Source organism: Rutilus rutilus (assembly GCF_951802725.1).
Source record: "Rutilus rutilus genome assembly, chromosome: 10".
Taxonomy (NCBI): domain Eukaryota; kingdom Metazoa; phylum Chordata; class Actinopteri; order Cypriniformes; family Leuciscidae; genus Rutilus; species Rutilus rutilus.
Window position 1 is genome coordinate 29,869,768 of NC_140215.1, and position 17,461 is coordinate 29,887,228.

The 17,461-nt window shown below is 36.9% G+C and overlaps 2 protein-coding genes across 4 annotated transcripts in view; one reads left to right on the top strand and one right to left on the bottom strand.

The window, feature by feature from the left end:
- Window positions 1-929: 929 nt before the first annotated feature.
- On the bottom strand, window positions 930-5,414 carry cUnh3orf38 (chromosome Un C3orf38 homolog). The gene is made up of 3 exons (XM_084421226.1): window positions 5,191-5,414; window positions 4,843-5,018; window positions 930-2,186 (listed from the first exon to the last, which is right to left on the bottom strand). The coding sequence occupies exons 1-3, from the start codon at window positions 5,315-5,317 to the stop codon at window positions 1,632-1,634; spliced, it is 858 nt and encodes a 285-aa protein (XP_084277352.1). The 5' UTR covers window positions 5,318-5,414; the 3' UTR covers window positions 930-1,631.
- A 3,105-nt stretch (window positions 5,415-8,519) lies between these two features.
- Window positions 8,520-17,461, top strand: part of myo1b (myosin IB) — an 86,757-nt gene continuing 77,815 nt past the window's right edge. For all 3 annotated transcript variants that reach the window (XM_084420827.1, XM_084420828.1, XM_084420829.1), the window contains exon 1: window positions 8,520-8,755. The gene's annotated coding sequence lies outside the window, so the exon portion shown is untranslated. The remainder of the gene's footprint in view (window positions 8,756-17,461) is intronic.

Consider the following 17,461-nt stretch of genomic DNA (forward strand, 5'->3'; position numbering starts at 1 on the left):
CTATAAAGGCTATAAACAAGTGAACACATTAAAGAGCTTATGTGCTATTTTCTAACCTTTCAAGCAATAATTTAAACGTAACAACCAAAAAAATAGACTCGCCAATTAAAAAAAGTTCATTGTTCACCACTCCAAAACATATCTGAGAGATTTACCATCAAGACGTTAACATGGGCTTTATGAGAAACACACTTCTCCATTAAAGACAATCTGAAGTCGCAATGATCCGCAGACGCCAGTGAACTGTATTTTTGAACCTGCACGTCATAACTGTGAGTTCAGCCAAACCACTTATTAAAAAGAAAGAGGCCACAGCTATAAAGACAAAAACGAGGAGCTTGTTATTTTTCTTTCGGGGAGGTGAACAGGAAAAAGATCAATGGTTGTGGTGCCGTCTTTTGCCACAGCTATGGCACTCTGTGGCATTAAAAAACAGCTCAAGAAATGATATTATCGAAGCGTCAGTCTTTGAAGCGAACGCCAACAATAATTTCCCACATATAACATTCCCCACTGAAACCACACATTGCTGTGGTGAACACCCCTCCCAGCCCGGCTCATATTCACTTCTATATTCCTCCAGAGAGAAATGCAGCTTCATCTACTGCCCAATTAGAGACTGATGAGTCGCTTCTAGCCTCTCAAGCCCCACAAAAGGTACTTTATTCCAGTAAGGAGCGAAAAGTGTTATTGCTCCTTCCGCAATAAAGCAACAGAGCTGATGATCATGAGGCCTTTATATGGGAATGAGTGAATGTAACGCCACTGCTGTAAAAAATTATTAATATTATGTGGAAATGATTTGGAGGACCATACAGTAAGAAAAAAGAAAAAAGAAGTTCTTCCCAAGATCCATAAAGATGTCCGTGTGTTTGAGCCACAACTTGATAAATAAAATAAAATAAAATAAAAGCCATGAGGCACAGAGATGTTCTTAACAAATATTTTACTGGGAAGTGATCCAAGTATTGATAAAAGTACTTAAAAATACAGTAATGTTTTTTTTTTTTAAGGTATTTTAAATGGAATCTTAAGACGATTCTAATATTCCAGACAGTTTGAATTCTAGTCAACCATAATTCACAAATGAATAATAATAATAATAATAAAGATAAAATGAAATTAAAATAAATGACATGAAACAATTAAAATTGAAATATTTGATTTTGGCCCTAATTCAACAAAGAAATTCTGAATGTGAATTTAAAAATAAATCAAGATATAAAGTAAGACTGCCATCTTAAAGTGGTATTTTTGCTTATTTCACATTTGATCTAAAATTACTAAAAAGTCAAATTTATTGATTCTTTTATACACATTTTGTTTATAAATTAAAAATTGTGAAAGGCCAATTTCAATCATTTTCATAAAATTACTGAAAGATTACATTTTACAGAAATCTTAGTATAAATAAAGTTGAGGTTTGCTAGGGTTCAAACTGACTGGAAACTGTCCTTCAAGTCAACAAAAAATACAAACTAAGATCCTTTTATAAATGAATATCTATCCCACAATAAAGTGGTTTACAGATGTTTAAAGATGTTTCACAGAACATTACATCCTCCATGTTTAACCCAGTTTATCTCTTCACTGTCGAAAAAAAAAAAAGTCCTCACAAGGATCCCTGACTCTCAATTACAAAACCTCAGCAACTCTTTTGAATCATATGTAACAAGTGGTAATGGTCTCTCTGTGATGGCACTTTGTGCTTCTACTTTTATATATACATACTTTATTTTCCAGCGATTGTTGTCCATTGGTGAGCGAATGAGCCCAAATACTTGCTCAAAAATCCCAAGGCAGGCATTGTCACGGTGGATGGTCCCTGCTACGGCAACTACCACCAGTCCATGAGCTGAAGATATACACTTTAACCCATAACCCTCCAAGTTTGGGCAGAACAACAGACGTTCCTCTCCTGCAAGAGCATGTAGCCGCTGGCTGACCATCTGTGCCCCATTGAACTCATCTAAACGCTGCTCTCCTGTACATAAGAGAAGTCGAAGTCTCACGTCCTCCCAGAAATGCTGAGGACCCCAGTCCTGCACCGGAGGCCCTTGACTGGGGTTCTGAGAGTTCAGAAGGCTGTAGAACCACTGGCAAAACTGTTTTCCCAAAGCTGCAAGGTCTGACAGACCATCTCCAACCTCATCTGTAATGACTGTGTTCCTCTCACGCCTTGAGATCTGTTTGAAATATGGACCAGGTCAAAATACAACCTATAAAACCTTAACTTGACAAGTGATATTCAATGCAGCGTTCATTCAGATTTGAAAGAAGAAATTCAAGCACTTCTCAAGCAGTGGCAGCCGGTGCTTGTCAAGAAATGGGGAGCTTCTTTTCTTTTTTTTAAGTGAAATTACTTAATTACACAAATGTTTGGGGTCAGTAAGATTTTTTCTTTTTTTTTGGAAACTTTTTAATACTTTTATGCGGCAAGGACAAAAAAGATTTATTATAAAAGATTTACTGTCTGGAATATTAAATCATAATGGAGCACATTTTTAGAAGGATCATGTGACACTGAAAACTGGAGTAATGGCTGCTGGAAAGTCAGCTTTGTCATCACAGGAATAAATACATATTACAATATATTAAAATGAAAAGTTATTTTTAATCGTAAGAATATTTCACAATATTACATTTTACTGCTTTTTTGATCATAAAAATGCAGCCTTGGTGAGCACAAGAGACTTCTTTCAAAAACTTACCGACCTCAAACCTTTGAACACAAGTTCACTTCTAAACACTTTAGACTTCTAAACACACAGAGAGAAAGAGATGTTACAACACTCCATGTACAGCAATATTTTTTTAAATGACAAGTGCTGTCAATCATGTATGTCACAGGTTTAATTGTATTGGCCGCTCAAGGCAAAGTTCTGCCTTTTTAAGACCTCATCCAATTAATAGATAAGCTGGGCTTCCAGGCGGGACAAAACACAGTGCTTGAAAGCTTAATGTTTAATGTTTAATCAGATGCCAGCCATATGCACATATCACTCTGACACACAATCACAGCAAAAATGACGTGTTTAAAGCCACATGTTCAATAAACATCGATCTTAGCCCTATTGAAAGCTATGGTTTAGCTTTTGCTCATAAACTTCGATTGAATCCCAGCTTTATTGGTGTTCTATGGGCTGTGTTATTTAACTTTCATTCAAAAAATACTGAGATACACAAAGAATGATTTTTTTAATTATCCTTATTCTTGTAACATAACAGGTGTCAAGCATTTTCAAGGATGATATTCCGAATTCAAGCACAATTCAACTCTTAAAGGATTAGGTCACTTCAGAATTAAAATTTCCTGATAATTGAAAAAATTTGCCTGAAAATTTCCTCCAACTTCAAAATCGTCTGACCGTTTTACCTTTTTTTTTTTTTTTTTTAAATGGCATTTGACTTAGACTTGCACATTCGCTTTGAAAACAATAGGTCTGTACCTCCAGCCTACATGCGTGACCTTTCAACGTGATTACGTAATCACAGTGGAGCATCACAGAGCTAGTGCAAGACGAGCATTTGTGGTTAAAAGAAAATGACCAATCGTTTCGCTAGATAAGACCCTTATTCCTCGGGCTGGGATTGTGTAGAGCCTTTGAAGCTGCATTGAAACTGCAATTTGGACCTTCAAACCATTGGACCCCATTGAAGTCCACTATATGAAGAAAAATCCTGGAATGTTTTCCTCAAAAACCTTTTTTTTTTTTTTTTCACTGAAGAAAGAAAGACATGAACATCTTGGATGACGTGGGGGTGAGTAAATTATCAGGAAATTTTAATTCTGAAGTGAACTAATCCTTTAAGTTGAAAGCATAAACGATAAAAATCAAGCATTTCCAAACTTTGTACAAGCCATGTCAATGGCATTTCCAGTAGGGGGAATCTCAAAAAAACATGTCCAAGTCATATTACACACTAAAATCAATCAATCAATCAATCAATCAAATATTGCATAAATGGCAATGATATCGGTTTAAGGAACATTAGAATTTCTTGCATAACTCTAATTTCATGATGATAAACCCCTTCTGTACTATAGAGCTAATTTTATCTGAGGGTAGTTGACTCAAAATGCATCCATTATTCAACCTTATGATTTAAGGCTAAAAATCATAACCTAAATATATATATATAAAATAAATCTAACTAGTATGTATTTCAATGTTTTATAACTTCTTTGCTTCATCACATATGTGATTTTTTTTTTTTTTTTTATCACCTTCACCTTCTTGCATTCACTGGTTCATTTAAATGGCCCCACAGAGAAACAAATACACTTTCAAAGGTACAAATATTTCACATAGTTTCTTCATCTAAATGCAAAATATTACTAATACTACTACTATTAAAAATAACAGAATTATAAAATGCTGATTACAGTACTTTAAAATAAAGCATATAATGTTAGGATGTCAACCTCCAAAAATTATTTAATGTCAACTACCCATTATAACAAGCAAGCAAATAAATTAATTAATTAATTATTACAACATATTATCATAATTTATTGCACTGTAATTCAATTATACTTTTTTTTTTATTTTAAACTCTATCATGATGTATAAATACTTTTAACTATATTGTAAAGTAAAACCACTTTTTAAATAGTAATTTAAATTAGATTATCAATGATAATTGGGGCAAAATGTACTTAAGCTTCATAAAAAATAATATGAACACAATAGGCTATAACAACCCTCAATGGTCCTAAAAAATAGACTTTTTTCAAGGGGGAACAAATCTGTTGATTGCGATGCATATCACCCAAACATGTTTTTGACAAACTGTGTTTAGAGATTGACCCAGTGTAAAAAAATCTGTCTCGATGCCTACCTCACCAGACGACCAAAACTCAATGGTTCTCCTGACCAGCTGATGTTTCTCACTATTAGGGGGCATGGCAACTCCTTCATTGGCAAGATACTTAAAAATGACATCCCGGTGTACCTTTTTTCTCTTGAGGAGCTCCTCAGCATCTTTTGAGTAAGTTATGGTGGCTTCAATGGCCTCTGTTGATCAGGAAATAGACTGTGACAGACTGACAGATACACAGCTCACAATAAACAAGTCACAATTGCTCAAAATCTAGTGTGCCGCCTACCTAAACACTTTTCTAGCCACCAGACATCGCCGATATTTACAGAACCGTTTGGAAAAAGGTTAGCTTCACAGTAGTCTTACCTTCTGTGCTCTCTACAGCAATCAGTCGATTCGTTACTGTATCTTTAAGGGCGAGCAAGTCGTCCAGGGGTAATAATTTTAACAGTTTTCGACAGCCACTTTGCTCTTTCATTGACAAATGTGACATACTTACACCAGTTATGTCAAACTACTCATATCACGTACTTCTACTAGGATCTGTGCTATGTGAAAGTAGAACAAGCAGTTGTTTCCGTTATTGTGGCGCACTACAGCGCCTTCACAGTCCAGATAAAGGTGGTGCACCAATCATCCCGTCAAAATAAAAGTTCAAGATACCTAAAAGAGACTGAACATACCAACAGCCCATTGGAATATTGGGAAAACTGTTTATATCTGATGGCATTACAGTTTTTGTGTACGCCAGCCTTATCTGTAGGCCTACCCTGTGAGACAGTGGAGGAAGAGGAAGTATTGTTCATGAGGAGGTTTCCCACATTTACACTAGTACATTTAATAACCACATGACCCCTGGGACCTGTACCATGATGGTAGTTGAACAAACTCAGGGTTGCAGGATTAGTTTCGAGTTGACAAAACCACCAAACCAATCCAACCAGGCTTTGTTGGTACTATGATGCTGATCATCATCTTTCTCTGTCAACTCAGGCTTTGATCCTGAGTTTAGGAGTTTAGGTGTGACATTAGTAGCGAACAGCCAATCACATGCTGAGAAAGAGTGAAACTCATTCAAAACTCACTGAAACTCATTTCTCGTGAGAGAAGCAGCACAATTCACTTATTAAATAAAAGTATTAAAATATTAAGAATTTACACATTTACACAGCAAGAGAATAGCTGTCTATGAAAGAGGACAACTAAAAGAAAAAGTCTCGCTACTGTATATCAGTGCAAGCAAAAGTTGTGAAGTTAGTTTATACAGTTGATAAAGGTATATAGAGAATCGAACATTTAAGCTCACATGTAGTCATTTTATAGCTTCATCTATTGATTCTTAACCGTATTTATATTACCTATATATATTTATTCATTTAAACTCTGCGTAATAATATGAACTTGAACTAAAATTGTACATGTGTGATCGATTAAGGGTAAAATAATTACATAAATAATATCTAAATCATACAAATTTATTCTTCTAAATAAGCATTACTAAAAGCCAGACGATTTTGTCTTTAAAAATCGTTTGCTATGTAGTGACCTTTAATTTGGAGTAGAAACAGGTGGAGTGACTTTATCGCATCAGACATGTGTTACTTTGCTCACAGCTGATTGGTCCAAGTTCGTTTTGCAACCTCTTACCTGGAACATAACCTGCCCCGGACCAGGTTAGCCGTGGAGCGTAAGTTGCAATGGCGATGAACACTGCTAAAAGCCAAACCACTTTCATGGTGCCTAAAACCCAGGGTTGGCACAAACTAAACTGAAACATACCTGGCTAGCCACCTAAACCGGCATCATGGTATAGGCCCCAGATCTCACCAAATGTTATCTTCTTATTTTTCTTCCACCTTTGTGAAAAAAGCAAATGGGTGTTTTTTTCCCCCGCAACTTCTTTGACGTTACATTATGCCATACCGGTATACTGCTATTCAAGCTGAATAAATAACATGTTATTACTATACAAATAACTGGATGTCAAATACATGCCATATACAACTCTTTCAGTTATAAAAAGCTATCAATTGCTAACTTACTGGGCCCCCACAACAGAGTTAAGCAGTGCAATTATATTACACTAACTAATATTGACTTTTATTTGCATGAATTAATATTATACATAAAAGATATTATCAGAGGGTAAATGGTTGTTGGAATAAAATTACATCAATGATGAGGTGAAAGCTTCATCCCAAGTACCGGCTCTTGTACATTTTATTAACCACTAGATGGCCCTGTAATCGATACTCCGAGACTTTCTTTTCACAAGCAGGGGAAAGCCTCAGAGATTCACAAGGCTCTATCTCTACAATGAGGACGCTGTCATGCCACCGGAAATAGGGCCATCAGTGTCCCAATGTTTATTGAGTCAAGGTCCTTACTGTCCTTACCAGTGCCCGAATTTGTGTACACCATGGCTAGACGGTATACTGGTTCACTACCAAGGAAGCTAGGGAGTTGATTGCACCCTGTGTCTAACCCGCCTCCACTACTAACCCTACCCTTAAAGAGGCTACCCAGATAGCATACATATCCGGGCCTCATCTGGGCCGACTATGTCACATATGGCTCAGTTCTGGCAGCGGCAAAGGTCACATGGGCCGTATCTGGCCCATACACAGCAAACTATTTATTATGTAATTTGCTATATGGGTATAATCTCCACCCTAACTTCCGGTCTGAGAGAGCTGGCCCTAGCGCGGCTGTCCTGAAACTGCCTCTGGCTCTTCGGCTCTGCAGATGGATACTATTGTCCCAATCAGCAACAGCAACAAGTGTCATCAGCTAGTATGCATTTACTCAGTCAGAACACAGAAACCACATAGCAACGCCTTGGCAACCACCCAGCAATCATATAGCAACGTGCTAAAAAAAAAAAAAAGCAACTTAGCAACTGCATAACAACACCCTGGCAAACATTTAGAACAAAGTAACTGTATGGCAATGATAAACCTCTAAGGAAAATTTAGCAACCGCATAGCAAACCCCTTGCATCCATTCAAAACACCCTAACAACCATATAGCAATGTGCTAAAAACCATCCAGAACACCTTAGTAACCGCATAGCCTTGGTGATTCGTTTTAGTGACTCAAAATCCAGGGTATCCATTGACTTTGACCAGTGTGTGATACCTGCACCTATATGACTCCAATAAGCCTACCCTTTTTGGTGATTAAAAACTTTTATGAATTATTCGGTTACTGAACTGACTCACTTTACTTAAAGTTAACTTTCCAACTCAAATCTCAACTCAATATTATTTGTGCATACAAAATTTATTTACTAAATGCATGTATTTATTTTTATGGTTGAAAATCATCAGCAACAAGTGTCCAGCTAGCATACATTTTGTTTGTTTGTTTTCATTTTATTTTACATTACAGTCACTAGTTAGCAGCATAATTCCATTTGTTCTTCCATTATGTTCTTTTTTATAGATTTAATGGCTTATTATTTACTGTTAAATTAAAATGGAGAAAATATTAGCCTAATAAACAATGAGTTGGTGTTCCCAAACTTTTAACTGACTATTTTAACTGGTAGTGTGTGTTGAATGTGTTAAAAGTTTCTGGTTCAATGTGAGTGGTGCAATTTCATCAAGACGACGCATGATGGCAGTGTTGCAGTTAGTTTTTTTGCTTACCGAAAGTTGTGGCTGTTCATTCAAAGGGGATGGAGGAGATGGGCGTTTTTCTGGGATAAGGTGATTATCACAGTGGGACTCCAGTCACCACTCCCCGTGCTCATGGAGCAGCAGTAGCCTAGTCTCAATCAGTTTCACTGCACGAGAGAGGGACGCGTCCCACACACAGACAAAAGCGCCGGGAAGGCAACACGCGAATCATCTTTCCCAATTTATTTAGAGCGGGATATCGCTTTGCCTTCAAAGGTGGATTAAAAGGGACATTTTAATCAAGAGCTGAGGCAAGTTATGTTTTCATTCATTTAAAAGTTGCTTTTTCATTCTGGATGAATCTTTTGGGTTGCTAATTGAACTTATATTCGCAGCACATTTACTTATTCATTAATTGAGTCAAATTTATAAGAAACAGACGCAAGCGGTGATCATTTTTATTTTTATTTGAACGGTTTCACGGTGAACTTACTTTAGTTATTGTTGCAAAATGCGTGGTCATAAGTTAAACAGAAAACCGCGTGTCCCGAACTCTCAGAGCATCGACGCTCAAGAAAACAGGATTGAAGTTTTATTCAGAGTGTAAACCGGATAAATGAGCTGAAGACTTAAAAAATATCTGAAGGGGTTAAGGGAGGAAGGAACAAGAGCCTCGATTAATAATAATAATAAAAAAAAAAAAGTTTCATGTTTGGGTCAATTGCCAAGCAACTGCGCGTTAACCTGAGACTTTAAATGATAAAGCATAAAGAGCGCAACAGTATTTGCATGGATGGTCGATATGGCAGCACACACACTCACAGACACACACTGTCAATGGTCTTAAAGTTAAGTGCCAGAGACAAAGAAGCCTGAAGCCTGCTGAGTTTGAGCTGGATCTATCAAAACCCAGTGTACTTAGACCACTTTTTTGTCCAATGTCCCCCACTTGTTAGTGGTGTGTGGCAGGACAAACATCACTATTACTATTATTCGTACAATGTTGGATTAAAGGTTTGTTCAACCCCCTAAAAACGTATTAAACTTAAGCGCGTAACTCGTTCCTCTCAGGACTTGCTACGGGCTTGAGTGATACAGGATAGGCTACCTCAAGTAATTACTGGGAAGAGATGTTGTTACTTTTCTATCAGATTTTTTCCCCCACCAAACTATAAAATCCCATAGACCTGCATCAATTTGACCAGAATATCGTAGAGACTTGTTTGGCGGATCACTAAGCAAACACCCAGAACACCTTAGAAAATGTTTATCAACATAACAATTTCTCAGGACACAGAAACCACATAGCAACTCCTTGGCAACCACCAAGAACACCCATAGCAATCATAACAACATGCTAAAAGCACTCAGAACCACATAGCAATGCCCTAGAAACCATCTAGACTAGTAACCAGCAATACTCTAAAATTCAAATCACCTAACAACCACTCAGAACACCCTATCAACTGTATAGCAACATGCTAAAAACACTCAGAACACCATAGCAACCGTATAGCAACACCCTGGCAATCACACTGAACATTTTAACCATATGGTAATGGTCTAAAACCCAATCAGAACACCCAAGCAACAACTACTCAGAGCACTTTAACAACCATATACCAACATGCTAAGGTGTTCTGCATAGCAATATATTGGCATCCATCTAGAGCAAAGTAACCATATAGCAACACAGAACATCTTAGCAACTGCATAGCAACATCCTGGAAACCACGGAACATCTTAGCGTTGTGGCAGTGAGCAACAGGCACTTGACTTTTCTTCAGAAAATGTTTACCCTGTTTTCTTATTTTTTTCTTTCTATTACTTCTATGTTTCTGAGATATTAAAGCCATTAGACTTACATAATTGTGATTTATTTTCCCTTTGATCTAACTTGATTTGCACTTTGACACTAAAAGCTACTTTGATTTTATTGGTTTGATTCATTAATATGTAGCCTAGTACTGCGGAAACTTCCTTATTGGAGTAATTGTTAGTGCTATTTTAAGGATTAATGGGATAGATGATCAAATGGAGAAAGAGACGTTTTTTTTGGGGGGTTTTTTATGTGAAGCACACAAAAAGTAAAAACATATTTGTTATTGTAAAATGAAATGGTCTCCTGTCATGTTAGATCCCCATATTGCTGCCTGCATAACGTACACTCTCGGGGAATTGAGTTTATGGTCTATGGAAACCACTCATGGCCAACAGTTAGTGCCAAGAAACTGCTCATATTGGGTTTGGTGTAATGTATTTAATCAGTGTAACTGGAAACCTTTGGCTTTATGTTCTGGCTGACTGTAGTTTTTTTTATAACTTTCTGTGTAATTCCCTCAATGTTGACTTGTGAATAGTGAAAATGCAGCAGGTATTTCTCTAAATCAGATTTATGTCATAAAACAAGTTTGTAGAAATGACAAGTACTGCATGTAATGCAATTTCTTTGCACCTTACTCTCACCTCACTTGGAGCTTATGCATTATTCCACCCACTGTACGCCTACAAATGCATCGCTCTTCTCTGGAAAGGTGCTTTGCAAACCACAATCAACAGATGTGAGAGACTGAAGAGAGTGTTGACTTTTCAAGAGGGTTAGGTCTCTCAAGCTTCATACAGTAGAGTCACTTTCTCTAATGGAATGGCCCTTTTTATCGAGGTCTCTACATTTAGTTTTTACAGTAAGGGATAGTAAATGTTTGGTTGAGAACTCTTGACAGATGAGTAAACTCAAAATCATTGCCCACTACAACTTAATGTAATTAAAATAACGACATTGCAGAATTCTCGAATCTAATTTTTATTCCGAGTCAGTCTCACTGCTCTCTCAAAATTTTGTAGAATTGATATGCTATTCTTTAATTAAGGACTTTTTATAATAGATTTATAGGATACCATTGTTTCAATGGCATCATTTGCAATGCTTCATGGCATAAGCAGTTATTTCCCTTGTAACTTGAGTACATCGGTTTGGTCCTTTTGTCATTTTTGTCAGTACTTTTTGCTTTGAATGTTGTGTTGTGACTCATGTTGGAGTTGGTTGCTAGCTTAGAACTCTCTGTTGAAGAGTTTTGCCTTTGGAGAAAAAAGATTCTGAAAAAAACTGAGAATCAGTGACAGTACTTTTCACCTAATATTTTATGAATATGAATTCGGACATTTTCACCTACTCGTAGGTAAGTAGGCATGTACAGAGTACAGACATAGGACTTGATTAGCTTTTCCATTAATTGCGGTTGGTGCTAACCTCTTTATGAATATTCCTACTTCCGTACTATATAGCCGAAAAACAGTATGTGAAAAGAGTATTTCCTAAACAGTTGGCGAAAAGTAAATGACCTACTACTTCTGCTGAGATTCTGAAGTGCGCATTAGATGGACTCTTTTCTATCCCGTGAGGCCACAGAAGAGAAGTTTTGAATGGCAGTGGAGTGACTGTTACATGATAAAGCCAGCATGACAAATTAGTTAGTCTCAATTTCATTCATACTATATAGAATGCACTTTTTTTTAATGTTCATGAAGTTCATTCCTAATCAAATGTACTACCTACTCCGATAGCATGCAATTTCGGACACATCCAAACTCTGCAGGATCTCTCCTCAGGGGCCAGATTTGAAGAACCCTGCTTTTCACCGTCTCCTATGACACCTTGGCTTTAACCCAGGTGGGGTTTATTGATTTTTATCAAGGATATTTTAAGGATATTGGTATGAAATTTCACCGTAGCATAGCTCTTCTCCTCTCTGAACAGTTGAAGAACTGTGTGCACAAAATATAAAGTTATTCCATGTGGAGCATACTTCAGTGAAGTTAGGTCTGTTTTTATTTTCTCCATTGGTTGGTGCCACTGGCACTCTGAAAGAGAAATTCAACCAGAACACAATTATATTGCTAAGTGTTCAGCAGCTTCTCATGAATCAGCAGTGAGGATAAGAGCAACAGACTTGAGGTGGCTCTACTGTCTCAGACATGCCTCATGGAAAGTGTTGCCAGGGTCACGGTTTTCCCGCACAGTTGGGCTATTTTGAAAATGCAGTCAGATGTTAGTGAATTTGGAGTATTCTAAATGAGCGGCCTCGTGCACGAAGTTAGTCATTTGCATAAAACACGCCCAAACCATCTTCATATAAGGGCTTTCTGCACACGCTTTCCTTACAGCCTTTCGTCACTCTCATCAAAGTCAAACTTGCCGCTGTTTGCAGACGCGCTCTTGGCCGATCATCGAGCAATGTCAAGTGTGCCATTCTCACCAGTTTTCACAATAAACACCTTTTATACAGACCCACATTTCTAACCTTTTATTATCCAGCTGTAAACTTTGCAGTTGAACATATAACGCAGATTTTCTTACTCTTTAACTGCATGATGGTAGCCTATGTATTTAAGATTAAATTAAATTGTATTTTTAAAAATAAATTTACTATATAATTTTATACATGGATTATAATTGATGCAACATACTTCAATATAATTATAGTCGTGTTCAGATGAAATAGTATAACTTAACACGATTAGCTATAGCCTATAAGGCCGTACAGATTAAGTGCTTTTTGCGTGCGTGTGGTTTGTTGTTCCTATAATTTTGCTTCTATTTAGAATACATTTTATTACGACATTTTTGGTGAATCGTGATTTGTTCTTAAAATTGTTTGCACATTTCACACTCAAATTTGTGCGTACGCATGTTTGGTGAATGAGACCCAATGACCTCTGTCACTTCACTATCTCAGTCTCATGGCTAACAGCACTGGTTTTACTCTGTAGAGAGATTAATTGTCACTGGGAGAAAGTAACTTAGACCTAAGGTTATTTTCCTCACGTGAAAACAGGACAAAGTCATCCCTCTTTGGGCGCAGTCAGTGGAGGATACACGGATGAAAAGCATAATAGTATCAGCAGTTAAAATTATTTGTCGCGAAGATTGATAATGTCATGGTTTCATGTGATGCTCAATTGAAACTACTGTAAAAGTAGCCTTTAAAGCACTCATATTGTACGCATATTTATAGGGTACTGATGCTTTTAAATATAAGCCTATTTATGATACTTTATGATTGAGACTTTCAAACGCATTTCTATCTTCATAGGCTTATTTTGGACTTGAGTGAGCTTTTATGGTGTCTTAGCAGAAATTCATAATATTTTATTTGCTGAAGCAAGACTTGGAGTTATGAGCCAGCAATAAGCTTGTCACACAAAATGTTAGTTTTATTACTACTATTATTATTATTTTAAATGGTAAATGTCCCAAAGATGCAATTCAGAGATTCATTCTAGACTGCCAAGCCTGGCTCCCGTGGGATTGTGGAAAGTCAATCCGAGGGTTTACCCTGGAAACGGTGCAGACTTGCATAGCAGTGTTTCAGGTCACTGAGCATGCTTGCATATACTCACAAATAGCCACAATGGCTTTGCCCCATCGCTTCATTTGGATCCCAGCTGAAGTTGCCATCACCAGCAATGTGTCTGGCCCTTTATTCAGCGGTCTGTACTCGATTAAACCCTATTATGTTGTTAACTTGTTCCACTGGCATCACTAAGTGTCAGGTTAACGTTTTGGTTCTGCATTTCCAGATTTTTTTACCTTTTAGAAAGGGCATGGATTGATTTGAAACTGAGCTGAAATTGCTGAATCCTATTTAGCTATTTAACTTGAATCCTATCCTATTTTACTTAAATGTGTTCTAAAATGTAAATGAAGGGTCTGTTTGATCTCAATGCAGGTCTGGTTGTTTTAGGTGAAAGCTTAAAAAAGAGGGACTTTCTGCTCTGCCTTGTCCATGTACGGAAAATCACACGTGGCTCACTTCCAGGAATTTTAAATTATACATTATTGGTGTTGCACTTAGAAATGTAGGGCAGCTGCAGAGTTTTGGGTGTGGGCCAGTTTAGAAAGGTGACAGCCGGTCAATCCAGTGAAATACTAATGCTGATGCTGCACATGGTGGCTTCATTTTTAGGGCAGTCATGTAACTAAAAATACTATGCGGCTTAATCTGATGGATTTATAAAGAGTTGTGGGAAGCTCTATGCGATGATTCTGAAATCTGGCTTCAACAATGATGCCTTTTTTTGCTAATGCACATCAACTGCATCCAATTATGTGCAGAAAAACATGTCTGACCTGATGCACTGCATGAAAACTGCATGGCCCATTTGTTTAAAGCAGCAGTTCCTTTGCAATAGTGAAAATGGGAAGTAGTTTGTATCAGGGTGGGGCAACATAGCAGAAAATATATATTTTTCACAATATCGTCTTGATATTCAATATATCTTAGGAGAACCAACATTCAACCAAATAGCCATTGTTGCCTAGAATCAATCATTCGTTCATTCAGCCATTCGGTCGTTCATTCAGCCGTTCGTTCGTTCGTTCGTTCGTTCGTTCGTTCGTTCGTTCGTTCATTCATTCAGTCGTTCATTCAGCCATTCGTTCGTTCATTCAGCCATCCGTTCATTACTTTGGCTCAAATGATTAAAATTGTGTTTTTATAAAAAAAATGTAAATAGGTTTTCAAAATCTTTGCAGATTAAATAAAATAAATACCACATGATGTGCTGTCCTTGTCAGAAAAAAATAAAAAAACGTAATCCTGCCTCTCTTGATCTGTAGATTGATTCTGAAGGATTTATTATATGGTCCATGCACTCCAGTGCTGTTTATGTCATTGAGGGGAATCTGGGCTACTAGGCTAACAGCACTAATTCACATGCTTGCTGAGGATCGGACCACACTTTTGGAAATTTTAGTAGAACAACCGTTTCCAAGTTTCCCCTTTTGATGGGACATTCATTCTGATGTTTCTCCCTACTGTAATCTTTCCTTCTAGAAAAGGTGTTATTGAAATAAATGTTATGATCAGAGACATACCCATGCACCCCATCACTGGCAGATTTAATACCACATATTTGGTGGTGCCTGTTTATGTTTATTACCTGGTTTCCTCCTGGCTTGTTTTTCTGCTCTTCCTGTATAAAGTCCACAGGATAAATTGTCCATTTGTGCCATGTGGCATACGGGCAACATAAAATAAACCAAAAGATATTAAAATAAATGCCATTCTTAAACAAGTTTTCTTATAAAGTCTGTCTATGTGAAACCAAATATTTACCATTAAGTATTTGAAGCACTTTCTGGATGGATTAAAGAAATAAAAACACTGGTTTTCTGAGGAGAATGTTTATTGGCCAATAATTTGCCCTTCTAGAGCAGCTGGTATTCAGTTAGACTTGTAGATTTTGCCAGGAGTTGCTATGCAGTGGGGAGAGCGAGCCCTGGAATTATTCTCTTTACTCTGGAACCGCTGGATACATCCAGGGTTTCTCCATGTCTTGTATGACCTTTAGTCTGTGGTCCTTTCCACAGGTAGCTGATTATATCCCCGGCTGCTTGGTTACAGCTGTTGCCAAGACACAAATTGAGCAAGACATAGAGATTAGGTGGTTTCCCCCACTATTATTCGACAGCAAAGATAATGCAAAACAGAAAACAATTCTAAAAAGCTTCATTGTTCTATCCTAAGTAGTTGGCTGAGATAACTGTGATTTTATTAGCAGTCAGGGTCATACAGTATATGTATCATAGGCAAAAAAATATTGAATGATTTTAGCACTTTGATAATCTATGTCAGTGTTTAGAGTGCAGAAATTAACCATATGGGCAAAAATGGCATACATGTGGTAGAAAAGTATGATCTGTAGTATACTCTTGTTATCTAACAAGATATCTCTTGTATTTAGATCTATATATCTCTTATTTAACATGTTGACGATATTAGTAGGGTTGTGCGATATCACGGTTTTAGATTGGAAATGATTAAAATGTCTCCATGATCTGCTTTTGAAGAAATATCGTAGTATCGTGCTATAGTGCACATTATATCAGTTGCAGTTCTGGTGCCTGCGTCCCAACATACTGTTCAAACTGACATACATTCACATCATGAATTCACATAGCAACGCAGCGGTAGGGTTACACGCATGTGACATTGCAGTTCTTCGCAATCACTAAACTTTATTATTTGCATGTGTTTTAAAGCCAGTTAGGCTTTTTATGTGCACGCTATTCTGATATAAGCTTTTCTGAGCACCCGAAGTGCATTAAAAACCTGTCAAACAGCGCATGACTACTAAACTGTTATCGGATGCGTGTCTGTGTATTAGATCTGTGCATTTGGACAGCAGCCTAATAAACCTTGTGTCTTTAATGGTAATAAAACAAGATATAAAGAGAAAATCACTTCCTGATCTTAACTGAATAACTTCAGTAGCTTTAATAAAAATCAATGTGTATTTAATTCATAACATGAACTCAATGTAGCATTTTATTTTTTAAGATATGTCAGATATGTCTTTTTTTACAGTCTCCAAAGCGAGTTTTGTTAATTGTTTAGCTAATGTTTAGGCTAGTGTTATTTAAGGGGGAAAAATAATATATATCTTGTGCTTTAGCCTATGCAGCTGTGCAGTTACTTTTGTATTTAATTGTTTTAGTTAGTTAATAATTTAGAATTTGAAAAATTATACCAACTTTTTTTTTATTATTAATGTGCTCCACACTATTTTATATTGAAAAAAAAAGACCTTAAAGGTTATTGTCCCTTTAAAAAAAAAAAAAAAAAAAAGCTGAAGACCCGATGAAATGATGAGCACCGTTTTCATTTCTGTATAGATGTTCAAACAGGAAGTATAGGTGGCAGTGGCACATATGTGCTCATGACTTACTTTTATGTGTTGTTTATTTCAGCTGTGATCCACGATTTGCTACTATATGTAGTTTCTGGCAAACCGTATTAGGGGAGGGACATTTTCCTTCTAGAGAGATTATTTGATTGGGCAAAACTTTGTATGATGTGCAAGATGAGCAATATTTTTTTCTATTGTACATTATCTGCTAAATGTAATGCCAACGTTTATGAGTGCACTAGTGGATAAAAAGCCAAAGTCTGATTTCAGTTTAATGGGCTCTTTTTAATTTCTGACACCAGGGCAGCAAAGTCTGAAAGTTGATG